Genomic DNA, 16,566 nt, shown 5'->3' on the forward strand with positions numbered 1-16,566 from the left:
TCTCATTAAACATTTTCTTTAAATACGTAATAGGGGATTTTCTTTCAACAATCCTGGTGAAACATCAAGCTTTAAACAAATCATTTATTTTTTCGTTTGAGAATCGGTTTTTATCTTTTGTATTTTTGACATTGAATTTCATCACAACGCTTATTTCTCACGTTTCTTATGTGCTTGTGTGACTAGCTCTCACTGTATGAGCTATGACTTCAGAAAGACTACCATGTAAAACTGTTTTGTTCGATCTACAACCCCTCAATCAACATATGTACCATATATCCTTATCAGATTTTATGTGTGTACCCCTGAGACACGTTGTGTATCGTATGCACTACACGCCAGATGAGTCCAACCTGAAGTCACACTAAAAGGTGAATTAAATGCAACGCTTTTCTACAGAAATAACTGCATCGTAAAATGATATGAATAAAGATTTATTTTCTCATATGAACAGGTGGATTCATTTTTCATTTTATTTTACAATCTATGACAATCTCGCATTTTTTTCTTTTTTTCTAGCATATTTCAGGAATGACATGGGGGAAGGTTCTCTTTTATTGCTGAATGTTAAAATGAAATACACTTTCACTGACTGGAAAAGAATTGTCTGCTGCTTTTTTACCATGCACCCATCTAACCGTGACCACAAGGACATGCAGAGGAGAGGTGTTCAAACATTTCAAGCGAGGGTGGGGGGGGTCATAAAATTAAACAGAAGAGAGTGGCAGGACGTGCATCTCAATTGTGTGAGAGGACTGGAAAAGTGAAGGGAGTATCACATTTAAACTAGAGGAGCACTATCATCGTTTGTATTTTTTCAGACCCAGAGGTGAGAAACTCAATGAAATATCTGCAAGTGAGGAGTGATCAAAGACCTTTCTATATAGCAAGACCACTGTGCGTTTACCATATAGACGTTAAAATTGCAGATCAGTTTTCAAGAGTCGTTTTTTTCTTCTTTTTTTTTTTACTAATAGTCTGATTATTCAGCATAGGTGAAATACCATACCAACAGTGATGAAACTGTTCTCTCTCACTGAGGCACGATTCTTGAATTACCTCTGAAATGTTTAATCCCTTCGGTGGAGGACAGGGGGCTTAAATGTTTTTAATTTAGCAATCATCCTCATTTATGGAGTTCATTTGAAATGCCTTTATCCGTCAACAAGGAAAAGCAGTACACAGTACCATTGGAGGAGACACTATCTGGATGCCATTACTTGGAAGTGTGCATGTAAAGTGGAGCAGTCTAAAAGTAAGTGATAAAACAGTTCATGGACACAGTCATTCAATGGACATGTGAACAAGAAAGGCTGACAACTTTATAGATGGCTGCATAATGGCTTTCAAAACTAACTCATGTAAATATGCATTTATATCATGTTCATTCTACACTATAGGCATCACATAGTTTTTCCACACAAAACACACTACAGTCACCTCTTAGAAAATGATGTAATCAAACAGCAAAATAGAAAGTTTGCATATTTTTGCATTGTATGATCCTCCAAAGTTTCACAGCTATTTCCTTTACATTGTCTAGTATGTTCTGCACTGTTCTCCACTGAGCTGTTTCCACTCTGCTTCTCTCTGTGTGCGTGTGTTCAGGGAACTGCTAGGCTGTATGTTTTACATCTAGGCCGTCATGATCTGAGAGCCTTAGTCTTAGGTAGACCTTAAGTTGAGGAAGAGGGTGAACAGAGTTTAAGGTGGAAGGGAAAAGGGGGGGTGGGGGCAAGTGGAAATCCTGAGACACTGTGTGGCCTTTAACATGGGCCACAAAAACAGAATGGACACAGAAGGATGATGAGGAATGGGATTAGGGGCTGAGTTGAGTGAAAACAGATGCAATCTTTTTGTTTTGCCATCATTCCTGATGGCAGGGGTCACCCTGTGCCAAGCGGCTCAGCGCTTGTTGACCTCATGAGGAAAACCTGCTGGGGAATCACCGAGGACTAAACTGGGGCAGGAAAGTGAAGGAATAGCTGTAAACACATCAAGCAATGACCTGCATAACATACAACCCTAAAACAGCCTTACCTGTCCACATACACTGGGGGTCACTGTTCTGATAAAGCACTATTCTGTGAACCTCTGAGACACTCTTCTGTCAGCTCTGCAGAGACACCGGTAGATCCACAAGTTTGATGTCATCACAACAAACAATGGAATTCATCTAACAATCACAATACATGCAAGCAATCTGACACACACACACACACACACACACACACACACACACACACACACACACACACACACACACACACACACACACACACACACACACACACACACACACACACACACACACACACACACACACACACACACACACACACACACACACACACACACACACACACACACACACACACACACACACACACACACACACACACACACACACACACACACACACACACACACACACACACACACACACACACACACACACACACACACACACACACACACACACACACACGACATCAGTCAGAGGGCAAAAAGGATCTACATCGTATTCATCAGGCGCTCTATTAGATCCCAAATCATAAACCCTACAGGCGAATCATATTAATGTAAACATACACTTTATGTTGAAGTGGTTTATATTGCATGACATGGAAGGGGTTATGTTCCAGTGGGGCTAGACTCCTCAAAGAATGCAACTTGGAAATAAAGTAAAACAGGAAACCAGAGAGGAAAAAGAAACATAAATGTGTATAAAAAATGAGGCGTCCATATAAGAAAGGCTACAAAAACCTCCACTGGCCCTCTGGCATCGGCATACAGCAAAAGGCACCACAATATTACTATTATTTTTTTACGTTGTGAAAAAACTGGCACATCTTTTTATGCTGTAAATCAAAAATGTACATATAAATAGAGTTTTCCCTATAAAAAAGTCTTTGCTGTTAACTAGTAGACAACTTTTGCTAAAATGAAAATAAATATTTCATTTGTTTAGAATATCTGTCAGTTATATAAAATAAAAATATTTCTTATAGATGCAGGTCTATACTATATTGATTTTTGTTGGTTCAGTTTCACTCTTTAATGGGGTGTATTGTCCGGTTTGGAGCGTGAGTGTGTAAGTCTCGTATGCATGTTCCCATGCCCACTGTGCCGCCCCGATGAGTGAGAAGTCCGACTGTCCACCGGCCTGTAGATGGTGGAGGGCTCGGCGTTCATGTTCTGCATACTGAGGAAGGGCGTGCTCTCCCCGTCCTCATCTGACTCACTATCTGTTAGGCAGCTTCGAGACCCATAGTCCCGAGATGCCTCATATCCACGCGGGGCCACGTGGCCATTGAGTCTGGACCTCCGCCAGCGACGGCTACCAGTTCCACTGGACCCACTTCTCTTTGGTTGCTCCCGAGAGGAGAGATACTCCTGGGTGGTCTCATAGTCTTCTTCTTTAGCCAGCCGGTAGGGGCTGGAGGGCAGGCTGCCCCTGCTGTCGTTTAGATAGGTGCGACGCTGCTGCCGGTAGGGCTCCTGGCACTGGGCATCGTGTAGGGGCACCTGATAGCGGCGCAACAGAGGCTGGTCATCTTCCAGAGGGTAGGGGTTGTGGACAGCAGGGGGGAGGGACATGGCATGGCTGGCATTGGGGGATGTTATCTGGAAGGTAGGCACCTGCGAGGGCAATGAGTAATGGAAATCCACAGGGGAGAGTCGGGCTGGTGTTGTCAGGGCTGACACGTATCTGTAGTAAAAGCAGAGAGGAGGGGGTAGTTAAGTAGAGAGAAGAGCTACCAGCTAGGTGAGCATGTGGAAGAGTTTTAAGAAATCAGCCTGAATGTTTCCCCGACATTTGATTTGATGAACAATCTACACAAATGCCAAGTTACAAGCAAGCTGTAAATAGGCACTGAAATATTCAATGGAAAAAGTGTTAATGTGTTTATGTGAAAAGGTACTTTTCACACTGGGCATGGTTACTTTAAAACCAAATCTGCCCTGACCATTGACATGGCTCCTATTGAATAAAAGAAGAAGATATATTTGAGATATTTCTATTTTGATCTGAAGTTCTTTTATCGATATTTTACCAAGGTTGGAAAAAGTTTTCAACTGGCGAGTTATTGACTCACTGCAGATTTTCTTCCCGGCTGCAGAACTGAAATGTCTGTTATAGACAGCTGAAGTCAGCATTGGATACTGTTGGTGTACCCCAAGGATCTGATGTGGATCCATGTCCTTTGTTAATATCCCCAGGTCTTGTAAAATAGAAATATATAATTGCTTGATGCTGAGGATTTGCAAAAGTGATTGCCTGAACAGACATTCATACACACTGCATGACAGTAAATCTGAGTTACTGTTTTGGATTGGGTCAATGACATTTCCAGAAGCTTGTTTTACAATCACCTGTCTGTTTGAGCCAGAGGTCTTCAGGCAGGAGCAGTGGCTTTTTGGTTGCCGTAAAGTCCGTTTAAAAACTAATGAAGACTGAATAATGTTCCTCTACACCAGGCTGTGGAACAACCTGCCCAGTTAGATCCCATTTGGACATGACTGGCTTGGTTCTTGTAGTAGAAAGTCAATATCAAGCTTTAAAGACAGGTACATTTTGCAGTGTGTTTTTTTTCCGAAGGAATCTTGGAGGCATGGTTCCCACTTTTCCATCCCTTCTTCACGTCAACTCAACCATAGTTGCCAACATGTTGATTGACAGTTATAAAACCATAATCATAAACCAACTAACATCATTGTCGATACATTTGATATGCAGTTTGAAGTCCTCATATCACTGTGTATTCCAGTGTGTGTCAAATGCTCTTTGCACTTAGGTAACTACAACATGCTGTGTGAAACACAAGCTAGAGATATTCCCACAACACTGCTGATTCAGTCGAAGCTTAAGCTGTCGCCATGATGGAAAAAGGCGCCTGTTACCTGAAATGACTGTGAGGGGATGTTGGTTATGCAATCTGGCTCTGCATAGCAACTCATTGGCCAAAGCAGTATTCGTGCTGAAATGCTCGTTGTATCCTGGCATTGTTGATACGATGAAGCTGATGCACATTCGAGGCAAGACACATCTTGTCCGGTTTGTTTTTGACAGTCTATAAAAGGAACTGTTTATTTGCTTTAGATACTGTTTGTTCAGATAGCCATCACTGCATCGTTTTTAAATGATATCTTATTTACATTTTTTGCTGCAGTAAGTCATACCCGTATTCTACCCAAATTAGGACGAATGTTTTTTTGAAAATGGGAAAACACGCTTAAAATAGGCACTAGACTCCTTTAGCCTGTGTAAGGTTCAATGTGACAGACGTGCCAGGGTTTTATTAACAGGGTTAATAAACAGTAAAAAGCATTTAGGAGGGTTACTTCATTTTTATATCTGTTACTTATTCGGTCACTTTTTGAAACTCACAAACCAGCGCAGGTCATTGTAGGAACAGTGGAAGAGTAACACAGGTTTGAAGGAGTTTGATTTGGTTTCTTTTGTGAGTTTTTACATGATTTAGTTTGATGAAATGACTGATTTTGTTCAAGGAATCTGGTCGTTTTCATAATAAATTGTATGTTTTAGACTCTATACATTTGAATAATTCTCCAAAACTGTGTTTATTGTATTTATTATATCTTCATTTCAACATGTGTCATGGGCACTGTACTGTAAAATGTCCCCAAAAAATTGCAGGCCACCTGTGTGTCATATTTTCATCACTACTGATCACAGCTGGAGCCGAAAAGTACCTGTGACTTCATAAGTGATTTGTCCCGGGAATGAATGCTGATTGTAACCTTTCCCACCGAAGAGAAAAGGCCAGATGTTAGTGGGAGTTAGAGGGCTTTTTTGTCCAGTGGGAAAGGGGCTTGAGTCGTGTCGTCATTTCTGGAATTTTTTGAATGCTTAAATGGATGCATGCAGCTATAAAGATGTTAGGAATATTCTTGTTCCATAACTTTCATTTTGGCTCAGGGACTTAGGTTGGACATGCGCCGATTTGCATATTCATCACCTCAAGTAAGCATTTTGCAGAAATACCAGGCATGAGTTAATGTGTTAAGTGTGCAAGGTCTACATCTGGTCCAAAGTGTGGCTCTGGTTGGCCTGAATGATGTGTACTTAAAACTGTAAAGGCAAGCAGGCTTATCCTGTGAGGACAGTCGGTCACTTTGCATTCTGCACCCTTTTTTTCTGTCAGTTTCAATGCATGTGAACTCGTTTTTTATTTTATATTTCCACCTTTTGTTTGTGAGCAGAAAAGGAGCCTCATACCTGCGACCTGTGCCGGTTTGAAATACAGAACACTTGGTGCTCTGCACTTTCACAATCAATTGTTTGCTATGGCAACCCGGTGAAAGGGTAATAACTTCAAACGCAATCGTCTAGGAATGTACCACTCTTTGTTTGTTGAGAAGTTACTCAGTAAAGGATGTCTGTTTTGTGGCCACCTTGGCTCAGAGAACTGATATCATACAGATTATCTTACTACATAGCAAATGTTAATAAGGCTGAGTGTAAGCTATCGATATAAAAGGGCTGGATGACCTCATGTAAAGCAACCTTTAGCATGTTTTTTCAAACCTTAAACGCCGGGTCTTCAATTACAGGGTCAACAAAGACCGACTTCCTCCACATAGCTGGGCCATCATTCCAATCCCTCAAAGAAGTTGTTTACTTTTGGAAAAGATAACTAACCCACTGCTTTTATGGGTGTTGTGTTGACGCTGGAAACGTACACTTCATACTTTTAATATACGGCTAAAAAGGTGCTCCCATATTCCTGTATGTCTGCCTAGCTCATTGCTAACTGAGCTTGTTGAGTGATGGATGCTTGGCTGTAAAATGTTTGGGGAATTTAAACATTAGTCGTGAGCAGGGAGGGCATTTCGGGAGTGGGTGGGGAGGGTCATTGTTAGGCCCCTATAACAATATCTCTTCAAATTCGGACCATGTGTGACATTAAGTACACATGAAATAAAGAGCATTGGGCAGACCTGAAAGCACAATATTTACAGTGAACTAATTGTGTCTGAGCTGACATGTTCTGGGAGCACTCAACCATTTGATGAAATAATCTTGTTTGCCATGTTGAGTCAAATGAAAGATTGACATCTCTGTGCCGTAAGTACAGAAATAGATGCAGGACTGCTAAATATAGACTGCTTTGGGGTTTGAAAGGCATATTTTCTCAGATCTGACAGTCTAAATAACTGCTTCTTCCAGCTTCTACACTTTGTGCTAAGTTAGGCTAAATTTATCCTCTACCTTTCCCTGTGACGCATGGATGAAATCGTTTCTGGGCAATAAGTATATGTCCAAAACTGTCACATAGATCCTTCAGGAATATAAAAAGGGAAAGCTCAAGCCAATCGGAATTACTTGCTGGCTAGGGGATAATGTACCACTAGCTGTATGCAAAGTGTTCCCATTTTCCACACTTGCCTACCTTAGCGTATTTCATCATTTTGCCTACTGTGTGTCAGTTTCCCCTGAGTCTCTCAGAGTGCCCTGACCAGCAGAGAGAGCAAACTTCTCGCCAAAATATTCCCGCCAAAACTAGAGCCACATCAGCCACACGGGCCTTTTTCCCACCTGTCACTGTGCGGAGAGTCTCCCAGCGAGTCGAAAGAGTCTCCGTACGGCAGGCCCGTCCGATGGGGGTCAGAGTAACCACAGTGAGCAGCGCGTCGGGCCCGTGCCTCCATGCAGGCAGGACTGCTGCATTTACTGGTCCCCACGGATGATGACATCATTCCCGGCGAGTCGGAGAGGATGCTGTCAGAATGTTCCAGGCTCCATGTCCGTTCCTCATGTCTGACAAATAAGAAAAGTGTTAACACTCACACTCCCCAGCGTGATCCTTTTCTTCTATCCTTTTTTTTGCTGTTGTATTTTTGACAACCAATTCCCCCGTTTCCAGAGCCATTTCCCCGATTAAAGGAATTTGACAATATGAATGCTTGATGCTTGCTCACCTGTGAGTTGATGAATGGGCTCGTGTGGAAGAGTTGTGAGATCTGGAAGAGTTATGGCTGGCAGGGAACGATCCCTCTGTTGCAGGTCGTATGACTCGTTCAGTTGCAGGGACATTCTTTGATATGTACTGTGTCGGGAAAAAATGGATTTGGCAGATGGAAAAATGTAAGAGGGGGGGGGGGGGGGAGACAATCTTTGATTATATAACCAAGCATTAAACCATTTGGTGTACATCTGTGTGCCTTTACTTTAATACGTTAGGAATCCTTTCAGAAACTCACATCTACCATCGGGATTTCCTCTGGGCCTGGTCCGGGGTGATTGGGTCCGTTAGCAAGGTTACGATTGGGATGTTCTGGACACATATTTTGTCGCAGATGATTGTGCATCTTCTTTCTTTGTTTCCTGTTGAGCAAATATTGGTCAATTTCTCTCTTGTTATCAATATACTAAAGTAGTGTTAAACCCAGAGAATGTTATCCATAAAAAAAGTCTTCATTTTTAAAATAATAAACATTAGTCTTCTGTAACTTGTAATACATGGTGGTGAAAGGAAAGGACACATGAATGATCCTTTAATCAGCAGGACTTACTTGGTTTTACAGTAGGCAACCACACACACGATGCCCACCACCAACAGCGCCACACAGATACCCGTGATTGTCAGGACTCTTTTCTGGTAGAGTTCCTCTGCCTCTGTCAATATCACAACAAGAGAGAAAATATGAGTGGAAAAAAGTTGTAGGTTCACCACTTTTTCACTGTAGATCCACATTTCTTTACTTTTTTCACAGACTAAATCCTGAGCAGTATGAAGCTTCACCTTCCCTTCCCTGACGACTCACTTCGCAGTGAAACCTTTCCTCGCACATAATCACAAATACAACAGATGCTGTTGCCGCCTGCGCTGCAGTAAGGCGGCGTAGGTGGGGGCAGGGCGCAGCAAGAGTTGGACTGATCGACTAAGCAGCTGTATCCTCTAAAAATCCAAGTAATTTCGAATTGTACAGTATATGATACTTTAATGGTTCGGGCCCTTAATGGATGACCAGCGGAACCTGCAGACTGTGCAGTATAGCAGCGATGCACAAGTGATTTGGAAATGTTTTGACATGATCTTAAACAACAGCTGCATTCACTTATGGAAGTCTTCATCTGCTCAGGGATTCAGTACAATTACGAGATCTTATTTTACGGTTATTCATCAAACACATTCATTTAGAAATTAAATATCATTAACTATACATAACCAGAAGAATTTAGACTTGAATTCGGCTTTTCCAGAGAAGAGCTTGTGTGAGGTTGTGGTAGATCTGGAGGAAATGACAGAGCTAAGAGGTGATGTGGTTCCTGATAAATAATGTAATACAAATAAACAAATGTGTAAAACTGAAGCAGATGATTTACACCACCATATCAATTGGTTTCAAGTTTCTAAAGCACAAATACATATTAATCATAAGTGATCTTGGTGCAGGTCCAGTTCCTATATGTGTTATTTTGTAATCTGTGAAAAAATGCCTTCAGCGTTCATTCTACAACCCTCAACCAGTGAAGCACTTTTCTGGAAAAGTTAAACAAGAGCTAACAACAAAGGAGGATTAAAATAGCGGCAGATAGAAGAAAATCATGAATATGGGTTCTAAACATAGCGTTGCATGCTCACATCACAGCATCCTCACTTTAAACCAGTTACACAGGTATTATAAGACATACTTCAAAAGTTACATTTCAGCTATGCTAACGACGTGGTGATGCAGGAAACATGGACAGAACACATAAACAAAAGTAAAGGGGTGGCATATCAAAGGAGACAGACACACACTAGAGATATGAGACTAAAAGGATTGGAAAAATGAAGGTGAAGATTGAGGAGAGACACCTGGTAGCTACAAACATGATACACCATGCTTATTTGAGAAGGAATGAGAAAACTAAAATCAGTCCAAAAAAAGCAAAGAATGCTACTGAGGTGGAGACACAGTTAATGGTGTTACATTTCCATTGCACATGTATGAGGGTTGCGAGTGATGACATCCATGTTAATGAGGATTGATGGAGGATCGGATGCGTCGGGTTTGTCATTAAAATGAGTAATGGTACGATGGAGAGATTTGATTGGTTAATCGAGGGACGGTCTGATTAACAGACCACACCACAGACAGGAACAAGTCAAAACGAAGGACACCTATTTAGTAGTTATGCTAGGGCAGAGAGTCAAAATGGATTTTTCCATACCCATAAATTCAATCCCAAGATGCTCTGCCATTGCAGAGGGTTGACAGGTGAAGAGAAACACAAAGAAACAAAATACCAGGTTTACAAAGTGACACCTCCTAACACACAGTGGAGAACACAAAAATATGCATTACGGCAACTGAGACAACACACACTTTGTCAGTAATTGTCAGCATGACATGGTCAGTAACGTCAAAGACGGGAACACACGGCATGCAACACAAACGACAAACCACACTCCACAGAAACTACCACTTAATCATTAGCTGATTTGATTGTTATCTGAATACATTCTAATCAGAATACACAATTTGCTGTATGTCTCAACACAGTCTGATTCTCCCTTTTTTTCCGTGTGTGTTTCAAGGCTTGCGGAGTTATATTTGATAACATAACGGAACAAAATCTCCTAATGGGATTTGGAAAAATTAGGCGCACAGTCACTCTCATTACTGCTCTCGGGGGAAAATATGCGTCACCTGCTGAGATTACCTGGGCTTTCAGTTTTCTGCTTTCTAAAAAACGCTACACTGTCATTTCCTGAACACACCCATCGCATGAACAGGCAGGTAAAAAGGAGTGTATCTGTACAGTGTCGGAGTAATTGCTCTGAATAAGAAGAATTATAGCTGGACTTTATACTATATGGCACAGAGAGGCCTTGGGGAGGCTGCACCAACCAGCTGAGTCCATATCTCTGGCAGCTTTTCTTGCTTTACTTGGGTTGAAGCTAATCCCAGCTGTGCTTATGACAACATGCTCTTGTAAAGCCAAGCCCTTATGGCTGAGGAGCAGAAGCCATCCTCCTTCTCTGTGGTATCTCCTGGGGATGGGAGGCGCCCTCCAGGAGGCGGGTCTTTAAATACGGAGTGCGTGTGTGTGTGTGTGTGTGTGTGTGTGTGTGTGTGTGTGTGTGTGTGTGTGTGTGTGTGTGTACATGTGCCTTCTTTAAAACTGTGATTTATTCTTGTAATTGCGAGTTAGAAACATGAAATATGTGCGAGGCCATTAATGATTGCTACTTTCCAAAAAAAACAAAAGTCCCTTTACAGGCTACATCCATCACGTCTGAAAGGGGCTTTCATGAATCTGATAACTGTTTATATTAAGTTTTAAACCCATCAAGTTAATATCCTTAGCCAAACAATGATATTAAATCATACGATGTGACTGAGGGGAGGCTTAATCTTTTATATTTTTAAATAAAATCAATTACGATGGGATGCAAAAAACATACAAGCGTACAGATAGCCAGGTCATTGATTTGAAAAGTAAAGCAAGTAATCAAAGCCTGGTTTGTGTTCATGTAGCTGCATGAGAGCTGGAAATAAACGCTGTCCTTGATGCACTTGCACAGCTGCGTCGAAGTTAGACAGAATGCAGAAAACAGTGTAGGAAAAAGAGCTCCCACACACCACTGTCTGCTCTGCCAAAAAAACAAGTAATTTCAGCACAGTGCATTTCGACTTAATGCGAGATGAAATTACTTGTAGTTAAGAGGGTTTATTCGCATTGTTCTCCGAGCCAACATACAACAAACACTGTGTGTAAGCTCTGCGAGTCAGACTGCGGGGATGAGGCTCTGATCAGGCAAAAGCAGATGCAGTTAGTTATTTCACTCTTATGTTACACTGAATTGCAACCACATGGGCCTGCAAAGACATGACACTGACAAATATGCAGTAAAATACCAGAAGATTATTTGCTATAATCTAACATGAATAATGGGCGTTGTATTTTAATTCTATGGTATTACCTTAAACTATCTTGCTCATGTTTTCAACATCAAAAACAGTCGTTTATCTTAGCTTCACATGAGACACTTTCAAGTAATCAACCAACAGGTTATAGTGGATGTTTCTTTAATCAAAAGACCTCAAGGGCGGAATCTATCAAGCCGTATTTCTCTAGAAATCTAGCCATGATTTAATTTAGCAGGGATGGATTTGTTTTCTGATGTTGCCGTGTGGAGTGGTGAGATGTTTGCTTCCCTTACCCCAGGCAAAGTTGTTTGACACGGCACTGTAGTGCAGCCGGTGAACTCTTTGCTGAGGACAGCTGCTGTGAGAGCACCATTTTGTTGCGCTTTTTCTGAAGCAACAAACACAACTGGCTGATTGTAGTGCGGAGGTAACCGTGTTTACTAGAGTCTGAGTCTTGAGCAAGTCATGATTTCTGATTTGAAGTGAAAGAAATGCCTGTATGTTCTACTTAAAGCTAAGACAAAACTAACATTCTAATATGTGCTGTGAATGATTGGACTTTTGGTAAATCCCCTTATATGTTTGAGATTAGAATCAAACTACTCAGGAAAAACACAAGTGGAATGTTTTCATGTTGGCTCTCGTTCAATGTACAGACCTTTGGATGCACATATTAAAGTGTCACACTTACACATCCTACATTACATATCTTGTTGGCCCTTGACAAACATTTCCTTATGGGTTAAGTCAGTGCACCTCAATACAGATTGAATCATTTGTCATGCCTTAGTTAATGCTAATTGTTTCTCCATCCATCCACTCTAATTCGATCATACATGTTTGTGTTTGCCACTGATTGCACAAACAAGCAGCATTAGTGAGCGAGATCAAGGTTTTAGTCATTGTTTTGCCATTAGACTGTGTTGTTACATGCAGCTGACTTTGTGCAAATCCACAAAGCATCTGAGTTATGCCGCCTACTTGTTGCTATCAAACGTACTCAATCGGCTCGCATCCTGAAGAACGCGCATGCAGCACACTGCGAGTTAAAGGGCACGCACTATCACATGCAGACCAAACACAATAACAGACTACTAAACTCTGCCAGCTTGTGAATGAGTCATCGCAGGAGGCACTGAGACATCTATTAGGTAATAATAACAGGAAATGAATGCAATCTCTCTACACCCAGCATGCACGCATGACACGAGGACAGTCTGACAGAGTGACAGAAGAGGAAATTGACATACGGTAGAAACTGGCCATAACGTAGGTTTGACAGCGATCACCAGTAAAGTCATTTGGACACCTGATGGAAAGAAACAAAGCCACAAAAAGAGAGGGAGGAGGAGGAGGGTGGTAGGTGAGTGAGGAAGAGAAAGACAACAGAAAGAGGGAGAGTGAAAAGTATGTGTAAGAGAAGAGTGAAGGGGGATAGGGAGGGAGGGAGAGGGAGAAAAAGAGAGAATTAGAACAACAGCAAAACTACAGACAGCAGAAGCAGAGTGTTCCCATGGACGACACCACCGTGTGCATGGTGTAATGCGCAGCTCATTGCGTGTTGACCTGAGGAAGAGAAAGAGGAGGAGAAAGAGGAAGAGCACTTTTGGGCAGCAGGAGTCCAGAGGTAATCCAGTGACAACTGTGTCTCTGTTCTCAGCTGCTCATATCAAGTGGACATACTTTCTGTAGGCTTGGGCATAATCAACCGCAGCGGCTCAGTCTGTAAGCACCGTGGGCCGAAGTATCCGTCCGGACATCTGGGAAGGAGCAGACAAGTGTTATGAAGAGGAAAAACACAAGAAGTGAGGTGCACTGTAAATACCGGGGGGTCGAAATCCTTTCAGGCGTATGGTTGAATTTCCCTGTGAAGCCACGTGGATAAAGCACAAAAAGTGAAAAAGAAGGAGCACTTCCAAAGCTGACTGGAATTCCCATGAAAAATGCTATTACTATTATTCCTTTAAAGAGGCCTTATTATGCTTTGGGGGTTTTCCCTTTCCTGTAGTGTGTTGTACAGGATGTTGTGCATGTCAATGGTCTGCAAAGGCTAATATTCCCAAGTTCCCTACAGAAGGCGTTTCTCTCCCACACACTCCCCCCCCCCCCCTTTTTATATAAAGATCATATTTGGGCTTCAGAGGCTAAAAACAAAGTGGAATGTATCTGGGGATGAACCATTCTGCTTTCCAGCTGATCAATAAATCAGTCATAGGAAGCCAAAAGTGGGTCAAAGTGACTCTCCTCCTGGTGCCTGTCGTGAGCTGGAATGTGTTTATTACCTCCCAAATGTGACAGTTTTATAACCATAAAAGACAGGGAGGAAAAGTAATCAAATGAAGGGAAAGAATATCCTGTATTTCCAGTTCTAAAAAGAGAGTATGGAGATGTTATCACCTGGAAACATGACTGGACAACTCTCTTCATTGTTTGAAACATTGATCAAGTTCTTTGACACGTAGCTTCATACTTTTGCAACCGCAGACAAACTGCAGTATCATCAGCATCAAGTGAGTGAAGACAAACCCTATCTCCTCATTACAAGCCCATTAGGATGAGCGGCTGGTCTTTTAGGGTGCACCAGCATTCCACTCACAGTCACAACTAGACCACCACCAGTCCAACAAAGGTCATTGCTCTGGATTTACTGGTGTCACACAATGCCTCCCAGGAGCACCATAACATTCAGCATTAAATTACTCATCCTGAGCGATGGTGTTTAACGGGGGGATAGCACCACCTAGACCTAGGAAACTTGGCTGGAAGATGAAAGAAATAAACTGTCACTGCGTAATTTAAAAATCAGGTGAGCGTGCAAATGTCCGTGCCGGTGCAGCTGCAAACTCTATTAGCGCTCGTTTTAACTTTGGTATAAAATAAATCACTGTCATTATTTATTATTCTTTGATGAAAAATAAACATTTAGGAGGAACACGTTTTTCCATATGGTGGAGGCATGAAGCGTGGGGAATTGTACTTATATTCTACATATAACCAGTATATATACACATGTATATACTGCACTTATATCCCACAGAGAGGTGAAGCTTTTTGGTAAATGAATTCCCTTAAAAGAGGAATACTGATATACCTCTATACATTTTAACAAGGCTGAAACCATTGTTTCTCCATGATTAGTCATTTGACGGAACATTCATATGCATCTTTGTTGAGAATCTAGCTTCTCTGGTGTGCAAATGAATGCTTTTCTCTGTTTTACATCATTGTGAACTGAATATCTTCAGTTTTGGACTCTATCAGTTTTCAATTTTTTTTACCAACTATTTTTAAAACGCTTGCAAAAAAATATTTATTACCTTGTCTTTATCCAACTAAATGTAAATCAAACCTTCTGAAAGTCCTGCAAAGCCCATAAAAATGGCAAATGCTTTATTTATGAACAATATGTCAAAGAGGCTACGTTTGTTGTCTTTAAGTTAATTTATGTGAAGAAAATCATCAGAAAAATGATGTTTACATTAGTGAGTTACTTACTGTGGGTCATTTATTAACTTTACGTCTGCCCAAAACAAAGTTTATCCTTCAGAGTGAAGGAGCAGGGCATTAAAGTAGGGCTAGCTGTCTGCAGGACTTGTTTAGCCAGTGAGTAATATCCACTGAAGCCTGGCCTATATTGAATGAGATGGCTGGGGGGCAACAAATCCCTGCAGGCCTTCACTGCATTATCCAACTTTTCTGGACCCATGCCCCGGCTGTGAGTGAATTAGCTGCAGCAATTGAGTTATTGCTGCCTCCAATTTGTACACAGCGTATTGAACGGCTGTTGCAGCCATGTCCTCGTTGCTTGTCGAGCATTCTTCCTCGGGCCAACTGGGCAGAGAAGCATTGCCAATGTTTCAGCTCTATTTCAAACCAGACAGAGGGCTAATGCTATATGACATATGGCCCACATGCAACATAGTGTTTGACAACCATGGCAAGACATATGTGCATATTTTGTGCTGTTACTATTAAGTTTACCTTGACTAAAGGAGCTGCGAGATGTCAGAATTAGTGTTTTCATCCCAAAATGAAAAACAGCCATCATTACAATTTGGGAATTAGTAAGCATAATTAGGGATTCAAAAATAAAAACATTATCAAAACGGTGAATCCTTCTGATCTCATTGCATTTCTACTCCTAAAAACTTTGTCCGTGTCCTGAAAAGGGAGAAAAACAACTTATTTTAAATGACTCCTGAACATCGTGTTGAATAATGTTCCTTGACCTTTTGTCCAACTCAACTAAAATGTGTTTCTGAAAGCAAAAAAAAAGGTTGTTTCCGAGCTAATGTCAATGAGTGTTCTTCCTGAAAAAGCTGAGATACATGGTTCCCCCCCCGCACACTTTACACACAGGTCTTGATCTCTTCTGCCAAGGACCTCAAATGTAAGCAAGGATTCTATTTACCTCACTGGGGGCCTCTAACAGGCATAAATATTTGCTCACTACTAAACCAGTGACTCATGACATTATGAAAAGGCTTTTAATGTGCAGCCCTCCTGTACACTAAACATGACATAAAAGGATGAGCACACAGCCGCCTCACTCCATTATTAGTGTTAAAATACACAACAGGTGGGTAGTTAGGAAGACTGGCAGCCTTTTCCTGTGATGTGTTGCTGCTGCTGCTGCTGCTGCTGCTGCTGCTGCTGCTGCTGAAAGGAAAGCATAAA

General features: G+C 41.6%; 1 protein-coding gene across 4 annotated transcripts in view; it reads right to left on the reverse strand.

Moving 5' to 3' along the window:
- Positions 1 to 2,577: 2,577 nt before the first annotated feature.
- Positions 2,578 to 16,566, reverse strand: part of nrg2a (neuregulin 2a) — a 63,117-nt gene continuing 49,128 nt past the window's right edge. For 2 of the 4 annotated variants that reach the window (XM_063894299.1, XM_063894301.1), the window contains exons 5-11: positions 13,140 to 13,198; positions 10,187 to 10,210; positions 8,542 to 8,644; positions 8,230 to 8,353; positions 7,948 to 8,075; positions 7,565 to 7,786; positions 2,578 to 3,712 (exon numbers count right to left, since the gene is read on the reverse strand). In XM_063894299.1, coding sequence (XP_063750369.1) covers positions 3,058 to 3,712; positions 7,565 to 7,786; positions 7,948 to 8,075; positions 8,230 to 8,353; positions 8,542 to 8,644; positions 10,187 to 10,210; positions 13,140 to 13,198 — 1,315 coding nt within the window. In that variant the 3' untranslated portion in view covers positions 2,578 to 3,057. Of the gene's footprint in view, positions 3,713 to 7,564; positions 7,787 to 7,947; positions 8,076 to 8,229; positions 8,354 to 8,541; positions 8,645 to 10,186; positions 10,211 to 13,139; positions 13,199 to 13,572; positions 13,650 to 16,566 lie in introns of all 4 variants that reach the window. The other 2 variants (XM_063894303.1, XM_063894300.1) reach the window with 2 other exon arrangements.

The sequence above is a fragment of the Eleginops maclovinus genome, chromosome 11, assembly GCF_036324505.1.
Source record: "Eleginops maclovinus isolate JMC-PN-2008 ecotype Puerto Natales chromosome 11, JC_Emac_rtc_rv5, whole genome shotgun sequence".
NCBI lineage: Eukaryota > Metazoa > Chordata > Actinopteri > Perciformes > Eleginopidae > Eleginops > Eleginops maclovinus.